Source organism: Xyrauchen texanus, chromosome 37, assembly GCF_025860055.1.
Source record: "Xyrauchen texanus isolate HMW12.3.18 chromosome 37, RBS_HiC_50CHRs, whole genome shotgun sequence".
Taxonomy (NCBI): Eukaryota; Metazoa; Chordata; class Actinopteri; order Cypriniformes; family Catostomidae; genus Xyrauchen; species Xyrauchen texanus.
The window spans coordinates 7,860,294-7,877,765 of record NC_068312.1 but is presented as its reverse complement, the minus strand read 5'-3'; the positions used below and the strand labels follow the sequence as shown (position 1 = coordinate 7,877,765).

The 17,472-nt window shown below is 38.9% G+C and overlaps 1 protein-coding gene across 1 annotated transcript; it reads right to left on the bottom strand.

The window, feature by feature from the left end:
• Positions 1-327: 327 nt before the first annotated feature.
• Positions 328-16,909, bottom strand: gkap1 (G kinase anchoring protein 1). Its single transcript, XM_052109333.1, is given in 9 exon segments — positions 328-369; positions 4,964-5,041; positions 5,207-5,277; positions 5,356-5,419; positions 13,078-13,217; positions 13,292-13,424; positions 14,390-14,461; positions 14,554-14,715; positions 16,187-16,909. Coding segments are annotated over 9 exon segments (1,047 nt in total). The 5' UTR covers positions 16,472-16,909.
• Between the last annotated feature and the right edge of the window lie 563 nt (positions 16,910-17,472).

Below are 17,472 nucleotides of genomic sequence, written 5' to 3'. Positions count from 1 at the left end.
CAGTAGATTAGAAGCAGTGGCACTAATTGATGGGAGTCCATTACAGACAACAGAAACATGAAACCTCATTGTAACATCAGAGGTTGCCCTGTAATAATATAATACAGTATAAGGATGATTTTACCATAAGTCAGAGTGATCAGATTAACAGGATTATGTAGCAGTAAGTGAATTCAAAGGATGCGTATGATGACAAGAGCTATGGTTTCAAAGAAATGGTGAGAAGCTTTTGTATGAGTGAGGCTGTGTTTTAAGCCATAAAGATATTAGCAGCCTGACAAAGGAGGTGGAGCATTCAAGCTGTCTATTTCTTTTTAAGTGCGATATTCATAAATCCCCGTCTGACGCTTTCTTCCCCTTTCGGTTCCCCTGTAAATACATCAACTATCAATCAACAAACTGGTAACAACAAATTAGTTTTCTGTTGAAGGATGTGTTCAATTAAACAATATAATGCAGATATTGATGAGACAATCATAATAAAGTCAAACTTCACCCCAAAATCAAAAGAAATGAAAAATAATCTTGCATAAAGAAAATTAGAATTATTGTTGTGATACTCTTTGTATATGAATGAAGCACATTCCCCAAATTCGTATATAGAAAGTCTACACACCAATTGTAAAAAATGAAACAAAGATAAATCATAACAGAATTTTTTGTGAATTAAATTACCAATTTCTTGCCGAAACAGCAAAGTCTGTACATTATTCCAAACTTTTGGCTGCCAGTGTATACAGTGGATACAAAAAGTCTACAAACCCCTGTTAAAACAGCAGGTTTTTGTGATGTAAAAAATGAAACAAAGACAAATCATATCAGACTTTTTGCAACTTTAATGTCAAATTTACAACCCATGCAATGCCACTGAAAACCAAAGTGACACATTTCAGAGAAAAAATCTAAACTTAATAATCTAACTGCATAAGTGTGCACATCCCTGAACAAAGACTTAGTTGAAGCACCCTTTGATTTTATTACAGCACTCAGTCGGTTTGGATAGGAGTACTATTAGCTTGGCACATCTTGACTTGGGAATATTTTCCCACTCTTCTTTGCAAAAACGCTCAAGATCTGTCAAATTACGAGGGCATCTCCTGTGTACGGCCCTCTTCAGGTCCCCCAACAGAGTTTCTATAGGATTCAGGTCTGGGCTCTGGCTGGTCCATTCCAAAACATGAATCTTTTTCTGCTGAAGCCATTCTTTTGTTGATTTGGATGTGTGCTTTGGATCATTGTCATGCTGAAAGATCTCTTCATTTTCAGTTTTCTAGCAGATGCCAGAAGGTTCTGTGCCAAAATTGACTGGTACTTGGAGCTATTCATGATTCCCTCCACCTGCACTAAAGCCCCAGTTCCAGCTGTAGAAAAGCAGCCCCAAAGCAGTATGCTGCCACCACCTTCATGCTTCACTGTGGGTATGGTGATCTTTTGCTGATGTGCGGTATTGTTTTTGCACCAAACATACTTTTTACAATTTTTGGCAAAAAGTTCAAACTTGGTTATCTTTTCATCAGAAAAGGCTTGCATCTTGCCACACTACCCCATAGCCCAGACTGTTGAAGAATACAGGAAAGAGAAGAAAGAGCTGCAGCTCCTTTAATGTTGCTGTAAGCCTCTTGACAGCCTCCCTGACCAGTTTTCTCTTTCTCTTCTTATACATTTTGGAGGGACGTCCTGTTCATGATAATGTCACTGTTGTGCCATACTTTCTCCACTTGTTGATGACTGTCTTCACTTTGTCCATGGTACATCTAATGCCTTGGAAAACATTTTTTAGCCCTCACCTCAGCGATACCTTTTGACAATGAGATCCCGTTGATGCTTTGTAAGCTCTATGTGGCCCATGGCTCTTGTAGTAGCATGCAACCAAGAAGATGTCAGAAGAAGATTTATTTGGAGAAGACAGGATTGTACTATTTCACATGAGCTTGATGATTGGTTGATTCTGAAAACAGCCACATACCCAATTATAAAAGGGTGTGCACACTTATGCAGTTAAGTTTATTTTTTTTATTCTCTGAAATGTGTCACTTTGGTTTTCAGTGGCATTGCATAGGTTGTAAATTTGACATTAAAGTTGCAAAAAGTCTGATATGATTTATCTTTGTTTCATTTTTTACATCACAAAAACCTGCTGTTTTAACAGGGGTTTGTAGACTTTTTGTATCCACTGTATACACTGTCGGCCAAAAGTTTGGAATAATGTACAGATTTTGCTGTTTCAGAAAGAAATTGGTAATTTAATTCAACAAAGTGGCATTCAACTGATCAAAAAGTATAGTCAGGACATTACTGATGTAAAAAAACAGCACCATCACTATTTGAAAAAGTCATTTTTTATCAAATCTAGACAGACCCCATTTCCAGCAGCCATCAATCCAACACTTTATCCTTGAGTAATCATGCTAAATTGCTAATTTTGGACTGGAAAATCACTTGCCATTAAATCAAACACTGCCGAAAGATATTTGGTTCATTAAATTAAACTTAACTTTGTGTTTGTTTCTGAGTAGCCATAGTATGCAATAGACTGGCATGTCTTAAGGTCAATATTAGGTAAAAAAAAATGGCAAAAAAATAATAAACAGCTTTCTCTAGAAACTCGTCAGTCAATTATTGTTTTGAGGAATGAAGGCTACACAATGCTTGAAATTGCCAAAAAAACCTGAAGATTTCATACAAAGGTGTACACTACAGTCTTCAAAGACAAAGGACAACTGGCTCTTAACAAGGACAGTAAGTGATGTGGAAGGCCAGATGTGCAACTAAACAAGAGGATAAGTCCATCAGAGTCTCTAGTTTGAGAAATAGATGTATCACATGTCCTCAGCTGACAGCTTCATTGAATTCTACCCGCTCAACACCAGTTTCATGTACAACAGTAAAGAGAAGACTCAGGGGTGCAGTATGGGAAGAATTGCAAATAAAAGCCAATTTTGAAATGGAAAAACAAAAAGAAAAGGTTATAATGGGCAAAGAATCACAGACATTGGACAACATATAATTGGAAAAGAGTGTTACGGATCTTAACCCCATTGAGATTTTGTGGGATCAGCGAGAATTTAAGGTGCGTGAGAAGTGCCCGACAAGACAGCCACATCTATGGCAAGTGCTACAGGAAGTGTGGGGTGAAATGTCATCTGGACAAGCTTGAATGCCAAGGATCTGCAAAGCTGTTATTGCTGCATGTGGAGAACTTTTTGTAGTAGTTTATTTGTTTACATTTTTTTAATTGTAATAGTAATTTTTCACATTATTAATGTCCTGAATATACAATGTGATAAAAGTATCAATTTCTTTCCATAAGAGCAAAATCTGTACATTATTCCACTTTTGGCTGTCAGCATATATATATATATATATATATATATATATATAAAATATTTTTTTACACACACACAATACTGTGCAAAACTCTTAGGGTGGTTATTTATATTTTCAGCTTTAGTGTGTCAATAGAAAATATACATTTTAGACTCCCAAACATTTCTTTTGCTAATAGAATAGAAGATCAGGGAGCCCTGCAACAGAAGGCATTGTCCCCACTGAATTTTGAGTCAGTCTGGGACTACAAGAGACAGAAGCAACTGATACAGCCTAAATAAATAGAAGAACTGAGGCAAATTCTCCAAGCTTGGAACATCCTATCTGCCAACAACCAAGAAAAACTGTATCCAGGTGTAACTTGGAGAATTGGTGCTTGTTTGAATGTAAAGGTGGTTACACCAAATATTGATTTAGGTTTTTTTTTCGTTTACTGGACTTTGTATGATTTAAATTAATAAATGAAAACTATGTATGTCATTATTTTTGAAGACATCTTCACATATATATATATATATATATATATATATATATATATATATATATATATATATATATATATGTATATAGCTGCAAGCAGGGATTAACAAGGTTCAAGCGCTTAAGAAGCAGAGTAAGCAAATAAGCAAGCATAGCCAAATTATCCAATGAGACGAAAAACCTTATATTAAATCAAGCTGTTTGAAGTGTATTTCTAGAAATATGATGTAAACTATTTTTATAGCTTTTGACCTCTAGTTAGTGCCACCCTTCAACTTCACATGGAATCCCAGGACATGATCATGAGGACAAATATAAAGTTTAGAAATGATGGTATAATAGAGTTATACCAAGTTTTGTTTCCAAACATTAAAGCCTTGCTAAGATACAGCCTCCATTCCTTTTTGGCGTTGTGTCATCTATTTGATGGTGCGCTATTCGAGAACTGGCAGACAGGAAGTATGGAAAATTGGGTATCAACATACTCGGCATGACCCACAGAATCGAATGAGACCAATCTCATAATTGTAGGGCAAACTATAGCCATTTTTCATTTCTCCTGACCACTAAGTGGCACTGTGGGGAAACACTGCCGGCACCCTCAGGGCATGCCTGTTATAATATTTAGTAAGTCTCGTGTCAATACGCTAATGCATTGCATAGTTATAGCCTCACGTCCATTTTGGCATTCTCAAGGTCAAATTCGTTGAAGCATTATTTGCGAACGGTGTGGTCTATGAAAAAGCTTTTAATAACATTTTGTCTAGATTGTCACTAGATGACGCATGACAAATTTCGTCCAGATCGACATACGCTCTAGGAATAGTTAGAAAAAGTAGGCTTATGAATATAAATAGAGCATATTCATGATGCTAAAGATAAGCTCCTTTTATTTTTTATTTGTACTTATTATCATTATTTATTTTTTCCTTTTGGTTTGCAAAAGCTACACAGATGCTACTGTCTAGCAGGAAATGTCCAGTCTAGTATAATTTATTCCTTAAGTCAGAGTTTTCTATTTTTCCACCTTTTGCTGCATCAGCTGCTCTCTCTAGTGCTTGCTAAGGTCTTCATTTATATCTTCACTGCCCTGTGTCTGTCTCCATACCTTTTCTGGTCAGGAAAAGAAAGCACATAGGTTTGGACATGTCATCACCTGATGTTTTGGTTGTTCTGACTGTAAGCCTTTCACCTTTGACCTCTCCTGTTCAAGAGCCGCATGCAGTTATGCCACCTGGAAAGGAGAAACACATTTTGGTACTCCAAAAATATTACAGCAACAACTCTTATCACAAGAGCAGCCACTACTGTTCCCAGAGTGTGAAATATTCTTTATTCTCTTTTGGTATCTTGCACAACATTTGCCAAACTGAAAACATGGGAATGCACAGACACTCACCTGTGAGGACAACTCCTCTTTCATATTCAGGAGCTCCTCCACCTGCAGTAGAATCTCAGCTTTGTCCTTCACTGAATCAAAAGGGCAAATTAAATTAGCACCAAGAATAAAAAAACAGATTTAATTTCGCAAATACGTTATGTACTCACTCTCTCCCTGCTGCAGCATTTTAAGCAGCTGAGCATTTCTGGCCTTCACTTCCTTATATCTTACCTACAAAAGACAGCGGAAATAAAACGTAACAAAAGCAGAAAATAAAACGCACATCTCCTTCTTGGCCGCTGACAGCAAGGTGGCAGGTGATCTAAAATGTGGTCAATTGTGATTGACGTCACTTCCAATTACAAACACGCCCCACAGTATAAACTTTCACCCCAAAACGGATTGACAGTTGTCTCTGTAAGGCATCGGAAATGTAACTGCGATTCCATTTGAATTTGGGCAGGCTTGATACGGGACACCGAGGAAGTGAAATAGCAAATTAGGTAATTATATTGATTTTTCAATATGACAGGTCTACATAACTCGTAAGACATAGAAAATGCAACTGCAAATGGAATTTGCTTTTCCAATTGAAATTTGGCAGACTTTGTATGTTTGTGTAAATGAAACTGCAAACGGTAATATAACATTTGCAATTGCATTTGGATTGTTACAATTTATGTGTCCAAAAGCAGAAAACACAATTGCAAATACAACTTGCAATTTGGTTTGAAAATAGTCCTGAAAATACTCCCATAGACAGCAGACACACTACAACTAAATCAAAATCAATGAAATTGTCATAGCAATCTTTATTAAGAAGAAATACATTTTCTATGGTCAAACCTCCAAGTTTTAAAGAATAAATTTACATTTACACATTTGGCAGATGCTTTTATCCAAAGCAACTTACAGTGCAGGGACAATCCCAACTTCAAAGCAATCGCCCCAAAATACCACCAACACATAAAGTTCAACACACGAGGGGACCGGGTTTTGGATCATTGTTACTCTCCCTTCCGGGAAGGCTACAAATCCCTCCCCGCCCCCATTTGGCAAATCGGACCATTCTTCCGTTCTGCTTCTGCCCGCTTACAGGCAGAAACTGAAACAGGAAGCACCCACCCTCAGAACGATCCAGTGCTGGTCGGACCAATCAGACTCTGCGCTACAAGACTGTTTTGATCACGCGGACTGGGAGATGTTCGGTCCGCCTCTGATGACGACATCGAGGTTTACGCTGACAGCGTAGCGTGTTTCATCAGGAAGTGCGTAGAGGGCGTTGTTCCGACCAAAACTATACGGATATACCCCAACCAGAAACCATGGGTTAACTGGCGATGTTCAGCGGCACTCACTGCGCGGACCTCCGCTTTAATTCTCCTAACACGGAGGAGCGTAAACAAGCCAGTTATGCCCTCCGTAACACTATCAGTGCAGCTAAGCGCCAGTACAGGCACAAACTTGAAAGTCAGTTCAACACCACTGACTCCAGAAGTATGTGGCAGGGAATTAACACAATCACGGACTACAAGCGGAATAAAGTCTCCGCCATGAACACCGCTGCATCTCTCCGGACGAACTTAATACATTTTATGCTCGTTTTGAGGACAGTAACACTGCCCTCGCGGAGAGTGCACTCGCGACTGACGCTACAGAGGTTGATTCACTCTCCGTCTCTGTTGTGGATGTAACCCGATCATTCCGACGGGTGAACATCCGTAAAGCCGCGGGTCCAGGCGGCATTCGGGCAGCGTCATCAGAAGCGTCTTGCGAATCAACTGGCTGGTGTTTTTACGGACATTTTCAATCTGTCCCTCTCCCTGTCTGTAGTCCCCACATGCTTCAAAACATCAACCATTGTGCCTGTTCCGAAGCAAGCTATAATCACATGCTTAAATGACTGGCGTCCTGTTGCTCTGACCCCATCATCAGCAAATGCTTTGAGAGGTTAATCAGAGATCACATCTGCTCTGTTCTGCCCCCTCTTTGGACCCATTGCAGTTTGCCTACCGCAACAACCGCTCCACTGATGATGCCATTGCATCTACAATACACACTGCTCTCTCCCACCTGGAAAAAGGAACACATATGTGAGAATGCTGTTTGTAGACTACAGCTCAGCATTCAACACCATAGTGCCCTCCAAGCTTGATGAGAAACTCCGGGCTCTGGGCTTAAACAGCTCGCTGTGCAGCTGGATCCTGGATTTCCTGTCAGGCAGACGTCAGGTGGTTAGAATGGGCAGCAACACCTCCTCATCACTGACCCTCAACACTGGAGCCCCGCAGGGCTGTGTTCTCAGCCCACTCCTGTATTCCCTGTACACACATGACTGTGTGGCAACACATAGCTCAATGCCATCATTAAGTTTGCTGGCGATCACGACGGTGGTAGGTCTGATCACTGACAATGATGAAAGAGCCTACAGAGAGGAGGTGCACACTCTGACACGCTGGTGTCAGGAGCACAACCTCTCCCTCAGCGTCAGTAAAACCAAGGAGCTTGTTGTGGACTTCAGGAAGAAAGGCGGAGAACACAGCCCCATCACCATCAATGGAGCACCGGTGGAGAGAGTCAGCAGCTTCAAGTTCCTCGGTGTCCACATTACTGAGGAACTCACATGGTCCGTCCACACTGAGGCCGTTGTGAAGAAGGCTCACCAGCGCCTCTTCTTCCTGAGGCGGCTGAGGAAGTTTGGAATGAACCACCACATCCTCACTACGGTTCTACACCAGCACTGTAGAGAGCATCCTGACTGGCTGCATCACCGCCTGGTACGGCAATAGCACCGCGCACAACTGCAAAGCCCTGCAAAGGGTGGTGCGAACTGCCAGGAACATCATCGGAGGTGAGCTTCCCTCCCTCCAGGACATATACACCAGGCGGTGTGTGAAAAAAGCTCGGAGGATCATCAGAGACTCCAGTCACCCAAGTCATGGGCTGTTCTCACTGCTACCATCAGGCAGGCGGTATCGCAGCATCAGGACCCGCACCAGCCGACTACATGATAGCTTTTTCCCCAAGCAATCAGACTGTTGAACACTTGATCTATCAGGATCAATAATTAGCACTGCACTTTATTCATCTATAATCTCACACTGGACTGTCAACATATTCTCCTCAATACAACTGCTATATATATATATACACATATATATTTCATATACTCCCACTTATTGTATTGTATTGTATATTCTGTTCTATATTCTGCATTGTATATAATTATTGTGTTGTGTAAGTATGTGTACATCTGATTTGTAAATTGTTTTGTGTAAGTATGTGTACATTTGATATGTAAATTGTCTTTTGTAAATATGTTGTTTATTGTAATTGGTATATGTCTCGTCACTGTCATGACTGCTATGTTGCTCGGAACTGCACACAAGAATTTCACCTACTGTTGCACTTGTGTACATGGTAGTGTGACAATAAAGTGATTTGATTTGATTTTGATTTGATCCCCCCAGAGCAACCTGGAGTTAAGTGCCTTGCTCAAGGACACAATGGTGGTGGCTGTGGGGATCGAACCAGCAACCTTCTAATTAACAGTTATGTGCTTTAGCCCACTACGCCACACACCACTCTAAGTATAATAAGTAATAAATAAGGAATAAGTAATAAACGCAAGAAAAGTAAGAGGTCTTGAAAGTACAACTGCAATCTTTACAGAAAAAAATAAATAAATATGACTATTGTGCAGCTGCATACAATATAAAATAAAAAACCTGCCGTGTTGTAGAATTGAGGTTAAGACAAGTGGCTGACCGGGTTTTTCAAAGGCTTGTCCATGTATCAGGAGAACAGGATGGCAAAAACCAATATAATGTAGATATACACATGAATAATGCTGGCAAATGCACAAAATTGCTGAAATGAGCTCTTATTTTCCACAATATTTACTTGTGTATCATCCATTTACAAAGTCCTTGATAGACACAGTATCAGAATTGCCAAAAAGATCAACAAACACTTCTGTCAATTGGCCAAGCAAGCAGCCCAGTTATCAGTCAGTGCTGATGGTCTCAAAATGGCCAAACTTTAACTATTTAAAAGGAATGTTGCAGGCTCAATATAAGTTAAGCTTAATCGACAGGCATTTGTGGTGTTAATGAAAACAAAAAAAAAGCAGAAACCACAGTTATTGAGAGGCACTATAGAAGTCAATGGGCCCGAGATTAATTCACCTGGCATTTATTGGCAAGGAGCAGCTTAATCCCAATTCACATACTTTGTTCTGAAAGTACGTAAAAGTATACTTTTGATTATGAAGACTGGATCTGAACATACTAGCATTTCATAAACTTGTTTCTTTATACAACTTTAATAGTTTGCACTATATTTAGCATTAGCTAAATGTATTACCATAAAAGGAATATTCTGGCCTCAATACAAGTTAAGCGAAATCGACAGCATTTATGGCATAATGTTGATTACCACAAAACTTTATTTCGACTTGTTCATCCTTTTATTTAAAAAAGAAAAATATCTGGTTTCCATAGAGGCACTTACAATGGAAGTGAATGGGCCAATCTATGGAGGGTGTAAAAGCAGAAATGTGAAGCTTATAATTTTATAAAAGCCCTTACAAGAATTCTTCTTTTAAACATTATTTTAGCTTTAAAGTCATTTGAGGGGTAAAGAGGTTGTTGACATTCCATCGTCATGGCAACAAAGTTGCAAAATTGACTATAACTTTACACAGAAAAGGCTAGGCAGCGATTGTATCACACCAAAATCATGTTTACATGCTTATTGTATTGATGTCTTGTGGTAATACTTTTGAAACAGTGAGTATTTTAACATTCAAAAATTGGACCCACATTCACTTCCATTGTAAGTGCCTCACTGCACCCCAGATTTTAGCTTTTTTTTAAGAAATAGAGAGGCGAGTCAAAAATGAATTTTTGTGGTAATCAAAATTATGCCACAAATGCTTTCAATTGAGCTTAACTTGTACTGAACCTGGAATATTTCTTTAAGCATTTGATACAATGTACTTATTATTTCCATACATGTTGTTGCATTGTAATTGCATTCGGTGCTGTGAAAAAGTATTTGCCCCCATCCTGATTTCTTCTGTTGTTGTGTACATCTCATACTAAATTGTTTGAAAAATTCAAACAAAATCTAACACAAAACAATCAGAGTACATACAAAATACAGTTTTTAAATTATAATGTTATTTATTAAAGCAAAAAAGTTATCCAATCCCATCTGGGCCTGTGTAAAAAAGTATTTGGCCCTTAGTTACTAAAGCCCTAAATCTATGAAACTGCATTCATAATGGGGTTCAGCTGGACTAGACACACACAGACCTGTTTACTGCCAGCACTATTCCATCAAATCAGCACCTAAAAAGGACTTTTTCAGCAGCATGAAGTTGGCTAAAAGGTCTCACCCAGTAGCGCACTATGCCAGAAATAATGAGGAAACGTTTTATTCAAATACACTGCATCCGGAAAGTATTCACAGTGCTTCACTTTTTCCACATTTTGTTATATTACAGACTATGAAATGGATTAAATTCATTATTTTCCTCAAAATTCTACAAACAATACCCCATAATAACAAAGTGAAAGAAGTTTGTTTGAAATCTTTGCAAATTTATAAAAAATAAATTTAAATAAGTATTCGCAGCCTTTGTTCAATAATTTATTGAAGTATCTTTGGCACCAATTACAGCCTCAAGTCTTTTTGTGTATGATGCTAAAAGCTTGGCACACCTATTTTTGGGCAGTTTCTCCCACTCTTCTTTGCAGGACCTCTCAAGCTCTATCAGACATACGGTTAAGCATGGTGGTGATGGTGTGAGGATACTTTGCTGCTTCAGGGCCAGGGTGACTGGCAATAATTGAGGAAAACTTGAATTCTGCTCTCTACCGGAAAATCCTAAAGGAGAACTTCTAACACATCAGTCTATGAGTTGAAGCTCAAGCACAATTGGATTATGCAGCAAGACAATGATCCAAAGCATAGGAGTTCCACCAATCCACCTCTGAATTGCTCAAAAGAAGCTAAACTAAAATTTTGGAGTGGCTTAGTCAAAGTCCTGATTTGAACCCAATTGAGATGCTGTGGCAGGACCTTAAATGGGCAGTTCATGCTGGAAATCCCTCCAATGTGGCTGAACTAAAGCAGTTTGCAAAGAAGAGTGGGCCAAAATTCCACCACAGCGTTGTGAAAGACTGATCTCCATTTATCAGAAGCATTTGGTTGCAGTCGTTGCTGCTAAAGGTGGCACCACCAGCTATTAAGTTTAATAGTATATACTGTACACAACCGAGGTATGCAGCAAAGCATTTGTGAAGCCACAACACGCACAACCTTGAGGCGGATGGGCTACAACAGCAGAAGACCCCACCGGGTACCACTCATCTCCACTACAAATAGGAAAAAGAGGCTACAATTTGCAAGAGCTCACCAAAATTGGACAGTTGAAGACTGGAAAAATGTTGCCTGGTCTGATGAGTCTCGATTTCTGTTGAGACATTCAGATGGTAGAGTCAGAATTTGGCGTAAACAGAATGAGAACATGGATCCATCATGCCTTGTTACCACTGTGCAGGATGGTGGTGGTGGTGTAATGGTGTGGGGGATGTTTTCTTGGTACACTTTAGGCCCCTTAGTGCCAATTGGGCATCGTTTAAATGCCACGGCCTACCTAAGCATTGTTTCTGACCATGTCCATCCCTTTATGGCCACCATGTACCCATCCTCTGATGGCTACTTCCAGCAGGATAATGCACCATGTCACAAAGCTCGAATCATTTCAAATTGGTTTCTTGAACATGACAATGAGTTCACTGTACTAAAATGGCCCCCACAGTCACCAGATCTCAACCCAATAGAGCATCTTTGGGATGTGGTGGAACAGGAGCTTCGTGCCCTGGATGTGCATCCCACAAATCTCCATCAACTGCAAGATGCTATCCTATCAATATGGGCCAACATTTCTAAAGAATGCTTTCAGCACCTTGTTGAATCAATGCCACGTAGAATTAAGGCAGTTCTGAAGGCAAAAGGGGGGTCAAACACAGTATTAGTATGGTGTTCCTAATAATCCTTTAGGTGAGTGTATATATATATATACTTGAAAACTGTATTTTGTGTTTACTCAGATTGCCTTTGTTTTGTTATATCTCGTTTGATGATCTAAAAAGATTTAGTATAAAAATTCACAAAAATAAAATAAATCAGGAAGGGGTATTTTCAAATATTTTATCACAGTACTGTAAAAAGTAACTGCACTTAATTACATTTGAGGTTACACTGACAATCTTACCCCTAACCCCAAATCCTACTCCTAAACCTACCCGTGCCTCAACCGCAGTAGCAACAAATGAGAATCTTGTGAGAATTTTGCAGATCATGTAGTTGCACAATTAGTACTTTGTATCATATGTATTTTAATGCTAGTGCATAGTAGTTAAAGACAAATAATATAAAGTGGTACAAATATTCCTTTAATTCATCAACTTTAGGTTCGTACATTTAATTCTGCTGTGGCAGCTCAGGCCTCCATGATACCACCATTTCTCTAAAACAGTTTGTTTTCTTTGCCCAAGTTTGGTGCCTCATAGGCCCCATTCACAGTATGTCTTGCATGAAGTACGTCTTGCATGAACATGCGTTTTTGGCTAATGGATAGCACTTGACCACATTAAATAACAGGTGTAAAGGCACCCAAGATGCAATGTCATTGGACCGTGATCAGATCACTGAAACCACATTCGGAGGTGGTCAGGAACGGATTCTGATCACATTGAAAGAAGGTATAAAAAAAAATTTAAAGAAAAGGCATTTTCGTTATACGAATAAAACTACCCAAGTAATAAATTACGTAATAAGATCATGCTACAGTCATCCGTTGTGAAATCGCTGTGTTACGGCTTCTTGGCTTTTGTTTTTCCTGCCATTGCAATGTGAAGAACACAACAGACACTGTCATCTTGCGCTCTTGTCACCCGAACAATGAACGATAGAAGCCAATGAAGACACACCTCTCTGTCAGGCCTCTTCTGCTGATCTGCAATAGAGACAGTGAGTTAGAATGGCTCATGTCTCTCAAACAGATGTACAGTAACAGAACAGCTCTCTCACCCATAGTGCCCTCCTGCTGGAAGTCTTTGAGAGACACGGTCACTCGTTTGTCCTTCCCCAGCTGATTCTTTTTCCTGTCTTTTTTCCCTCCTGTCTTGGCCTTTGGTGACGTCGTCTCTGTTTTTTCAACATCCTGTTGAGAGACCAGATTACAAGAGTTAAACAAATTTGGAAAATGCTAAACATGATTCAAGAAGTATTTTAAATGAGCACTGAACTAGTTTAATTCAGTTTTAGTAGTAGTTTGACCATCCTACAAAGAGTTTTCGTAGTTGTAATACTTTACAAAAGCCACAAGGGGGCATAGTAGTTACACCTGTGTTGTTCTATTTGTATTTGTTTGAAACAGCATGAGGGCATATAAAAGACACGATTAATATTTTTTGGTTGAAGTATCCCTTTACACCACGTCTGCTACAATCTTCATGTAATTGCATTGCACTGCCCAATGTTTCAGTCCATTTTCAATGTTTATTGCAACAATATACATATTCCATCAACTGGTATACAAAACACACTCCATTGATACAGTTAAATAAATGGTTCACCCAAAAAGTGATACAATCTCTCATAATTTACTCCCCCTCATGCCATCCCAAATGTGTATGACGTTATTCTGCTGAACAAAACAAAGATTTTTAGAAGAATATTTCAGCTCTATTGGTCCTCACAATGCAAGTTAATGGTGACCAGAAGCCTGAAGCTCCAAAAGCAAAGAAAGGCAGCATAAAAGTAATCCATGTCTTCAATAGTGATATGAAAGGTGTGGGTGAGAAACAGAAACAGCCTTTATGTGCTTTTTGGACACCATTCTCTTGCATTGTGAGGACCAAGAGAGCTGAGATATTCTTCTAAAAACCTTTGCTTGTGTTCAGCAGATGAAAGAACATCATACACATCTGGGCTGGCATTAGGGTGAGTACATGAGAGAAGTTTCATTAATGGGTGAACTTTTCCTTTAACTTCATAAAAGGCCTGCAAAGGCCTCATGGCCCATTTGTTGTAGTGTGCTGGATGGTAAACAAATCATGCCAGGGATATGGTGTGGTTCATTTGGAGGTTAAAGTACTTGGGAAACAGACATATGATTTACTGCACCTTTTGTTCTAATTCCAGTTTACTCAGCATCAAGGCCTTCTCCAGGTCTGCCTCGTACAATTCACTGGTCAGCTGTAACAAACACAAATATGTTTGAAAAGAGCAAGTAGAAAAATGTCAAGGCACACTGAGAAAAATTCTTTGGTTTCCTGAGAAAGTTGTACCTGTTCATCTCTCTGTTTCCACTCCTGCCAGTTCTCCTGTGGTGTTGACTTAGGATGGACAGCCGCTGGGTTCAGCAGATCATTTGCTAAATCCTGCAGCGTAAGCGTGGAGGGGGGTGTTGTAGACTTCTGAGGGATCTTCTTAAAGGCCAAACTCCGGAGCTGCGGGGAGATAACAACAAAGACTCACATTATGCATTTGTTTGTTGTTTGCTTTTAACGGCATGACAGATTCTATGGCTATTTTCATGACGATATCAGGTGAACAAAACTAAATAAATAAACAAATAATAATATTATTAATAATAGCAATTATTAGAGGTTGTCCGATTTTGTCAAAACCAATAACTAAGGTGGTGGAAAAGTTTTTACTCTTTCTTTACTGTGACAGGCACCTGACAGAAGTACAAGAGTCCAAAATAAAATCCAAAATGTGTGATTATGGTGTAACCAAAAATCAATCAATTGTGTCATGCACAAAGTTGATGTCCTAAACGACTTGCAAAACTATAGTTTGCTAATATTAAATCTGTGGAGTGGTTAAAAAATGAGTTTTGTGTATACAACCTAAGTGTATGTAAATTTCTGATTTCAACTGCAAGTATCTGAGCTCAGCAAGATAAGCAAAGCATATAGACATCATGTGTCTCTCAACTGCACAAAGATTAACAATAAAGCATAAATAAGTATAAATTCAATAAAGCATAGATAATAAAAGCATAAAAAACAGACAAAAAGGTCTATCTGACTCCGACTCTGGAGGTCACATGAACTCTCATACAAGAGAATGACTTAATATTCCAGCATACATTTAGGGTATAAATGAGTACATGAATATGACTTCAGAGCTGATTATAATTGACTAAAAGTATAATATTGCATAAGCAAAATATAAAAAGAAAGAAAATAATCTGGCCACATGCAACAAACATTCAATAATTTAAATTTCAGTCTGGTCCTCACACAAAATGATCACAAGTTTTTGAATACAGCGCACAAGTCAAGGACACTTTTTATGGGTTTTTATTTATTTTTTGTGGAGCTCGATAGCTGTGGTCACAGCTAACTATAATTTGTATGGCAAGAGCCAAATAAAGATTCTTTAAAATTTCTCCTTTTATGTTCCAAAGAATAAACAACAGCATAGGAGCCAGTAAATAACAGACTATTTCAATTAAAGGGATAATTCATCCAAAAATGAAAGTTCTCCCATCATTCACTCACTCTCAAGCCATCTCAGATGTGTATGACTTTCTTTCTTCTGCTGAACACAAATGAAGGATTTTAGAAAATATCTTCACACTCTAGGTCCATACAATGCAAGTGAATGGTGATCAGACTTTTGTAGCTCCAAAAATCACATAAAGGAAATATAAAAGTAATCCATTTATGTGGTTAAATCCATATCTTCAGAAGTGATATAATAGGTTTGGGTGAGGAACAGATTAAAATGTACGTCCTTTTTTAATTCTAGATCTCCACTTTCACTTTTACATAAAAGTGAACGTGAAAGTGAAGATTTAGGGTCAAAACTATACATTATACATGTACATTAATATGGGTCTCAGCAGCCATAAATGAACAACAAGGTCAAGTTTGTATTGTGTTTTGTTGCTGTTACAGCTTCATTCACCTCATTGGCTTCACTTTGCTGTTGTTCCTTCTTTCGTCTCTTCTTCTCTTTCTTCTTCGCTTTCTTCTTGTCGTTGTTTTGGTTGCTCTTCCCACTGGGAGATTTCCCAGAGCAGGGCTTCCCTGCTCCATGACCAGCCTTTGGCTATCCTGCATCTGAATCACTGTCCGAATCAGAGTCAACCTGCAGCAGAGTGAAACGTGATGCTGTGATGGGTACTGAAATCATTGCTGATGTTAACTGTACCTGCCAATAACACAACCAACACATTAAGCACATTATCATGTTTTTTAAAGGAATAGTTCACCCTCATCATTTATTCATTCTCATTTTCTTCCAAACCCATATGACTTTCTCTCTTCAGTTATGAATCAGTGCTATCAATAACTGAGGCACCTCTTGTAGCATGCATAAGCATATCTATAGTATAATCTAGTAAGTATAATGCACTCAAATAAACTATTAAAACACCTGTCATTTGCATTGATTGACTTGCAAAACGATTCTTTTGGTATACTTTGGTAATGCACTTGACAAAGAGGTTTAGTAAATAATCGATTCGTTTGGATTTGATGTGCAGCTCGAGCTCGCTGAAGACCAGCCTTCAGAAGATCAATTTGTTTAGCGACTACAAAATATTTTTTGGTCATTTCTTGCGGCAATGATCCCTAAAATGCTACCAAGGTAGGCAGCACTATGCTTGGAAATAGTGTTATGGTTAGTTCGTGCTAGCAACAGGGAAAGCCTGCTAGTTTTCACGACGTGCCTTATCTAAAAGTGACGAAATGTCGGTGTGAGTAGCGGTTTAAATTAACTAAACAAACTTTTACTTTGTGAAGGTTGGTAGGATACTCGTTTTGGTGTGAGTGCAAACTTCAACAACAGACAAAACTACGGAGGCCGGTATGGACAGAAGTGTTTTGACGGTGTCCTTGGGTGGCATATGTTACTGTTGCTATGAGACACAGAGGGTCCTCCAGAGGGCGCTTTACAGCTCAGAAAAAAAAGGAATCCTCCATTGAGCTGCATTCAAATCTCGGGACGATTTATGTCTTATTGGAGACAGTTTTACAACATTATGTACAACCTTTTAAATATATTATTAACAATAATTTGTGCGTGATATATAAAAAAGAAATCCCCCAACTCAATCTCTATTAATCGCTAATAAAGATCGCCATCAAGTAATCACAAACGAGTCTGATTAGTCCATACTGCTCAGTGCAAACAAAGGTTACAGGTAGCACGTGACATGCTTCAACAGCGGTCAGATCTGAATTTTTGAC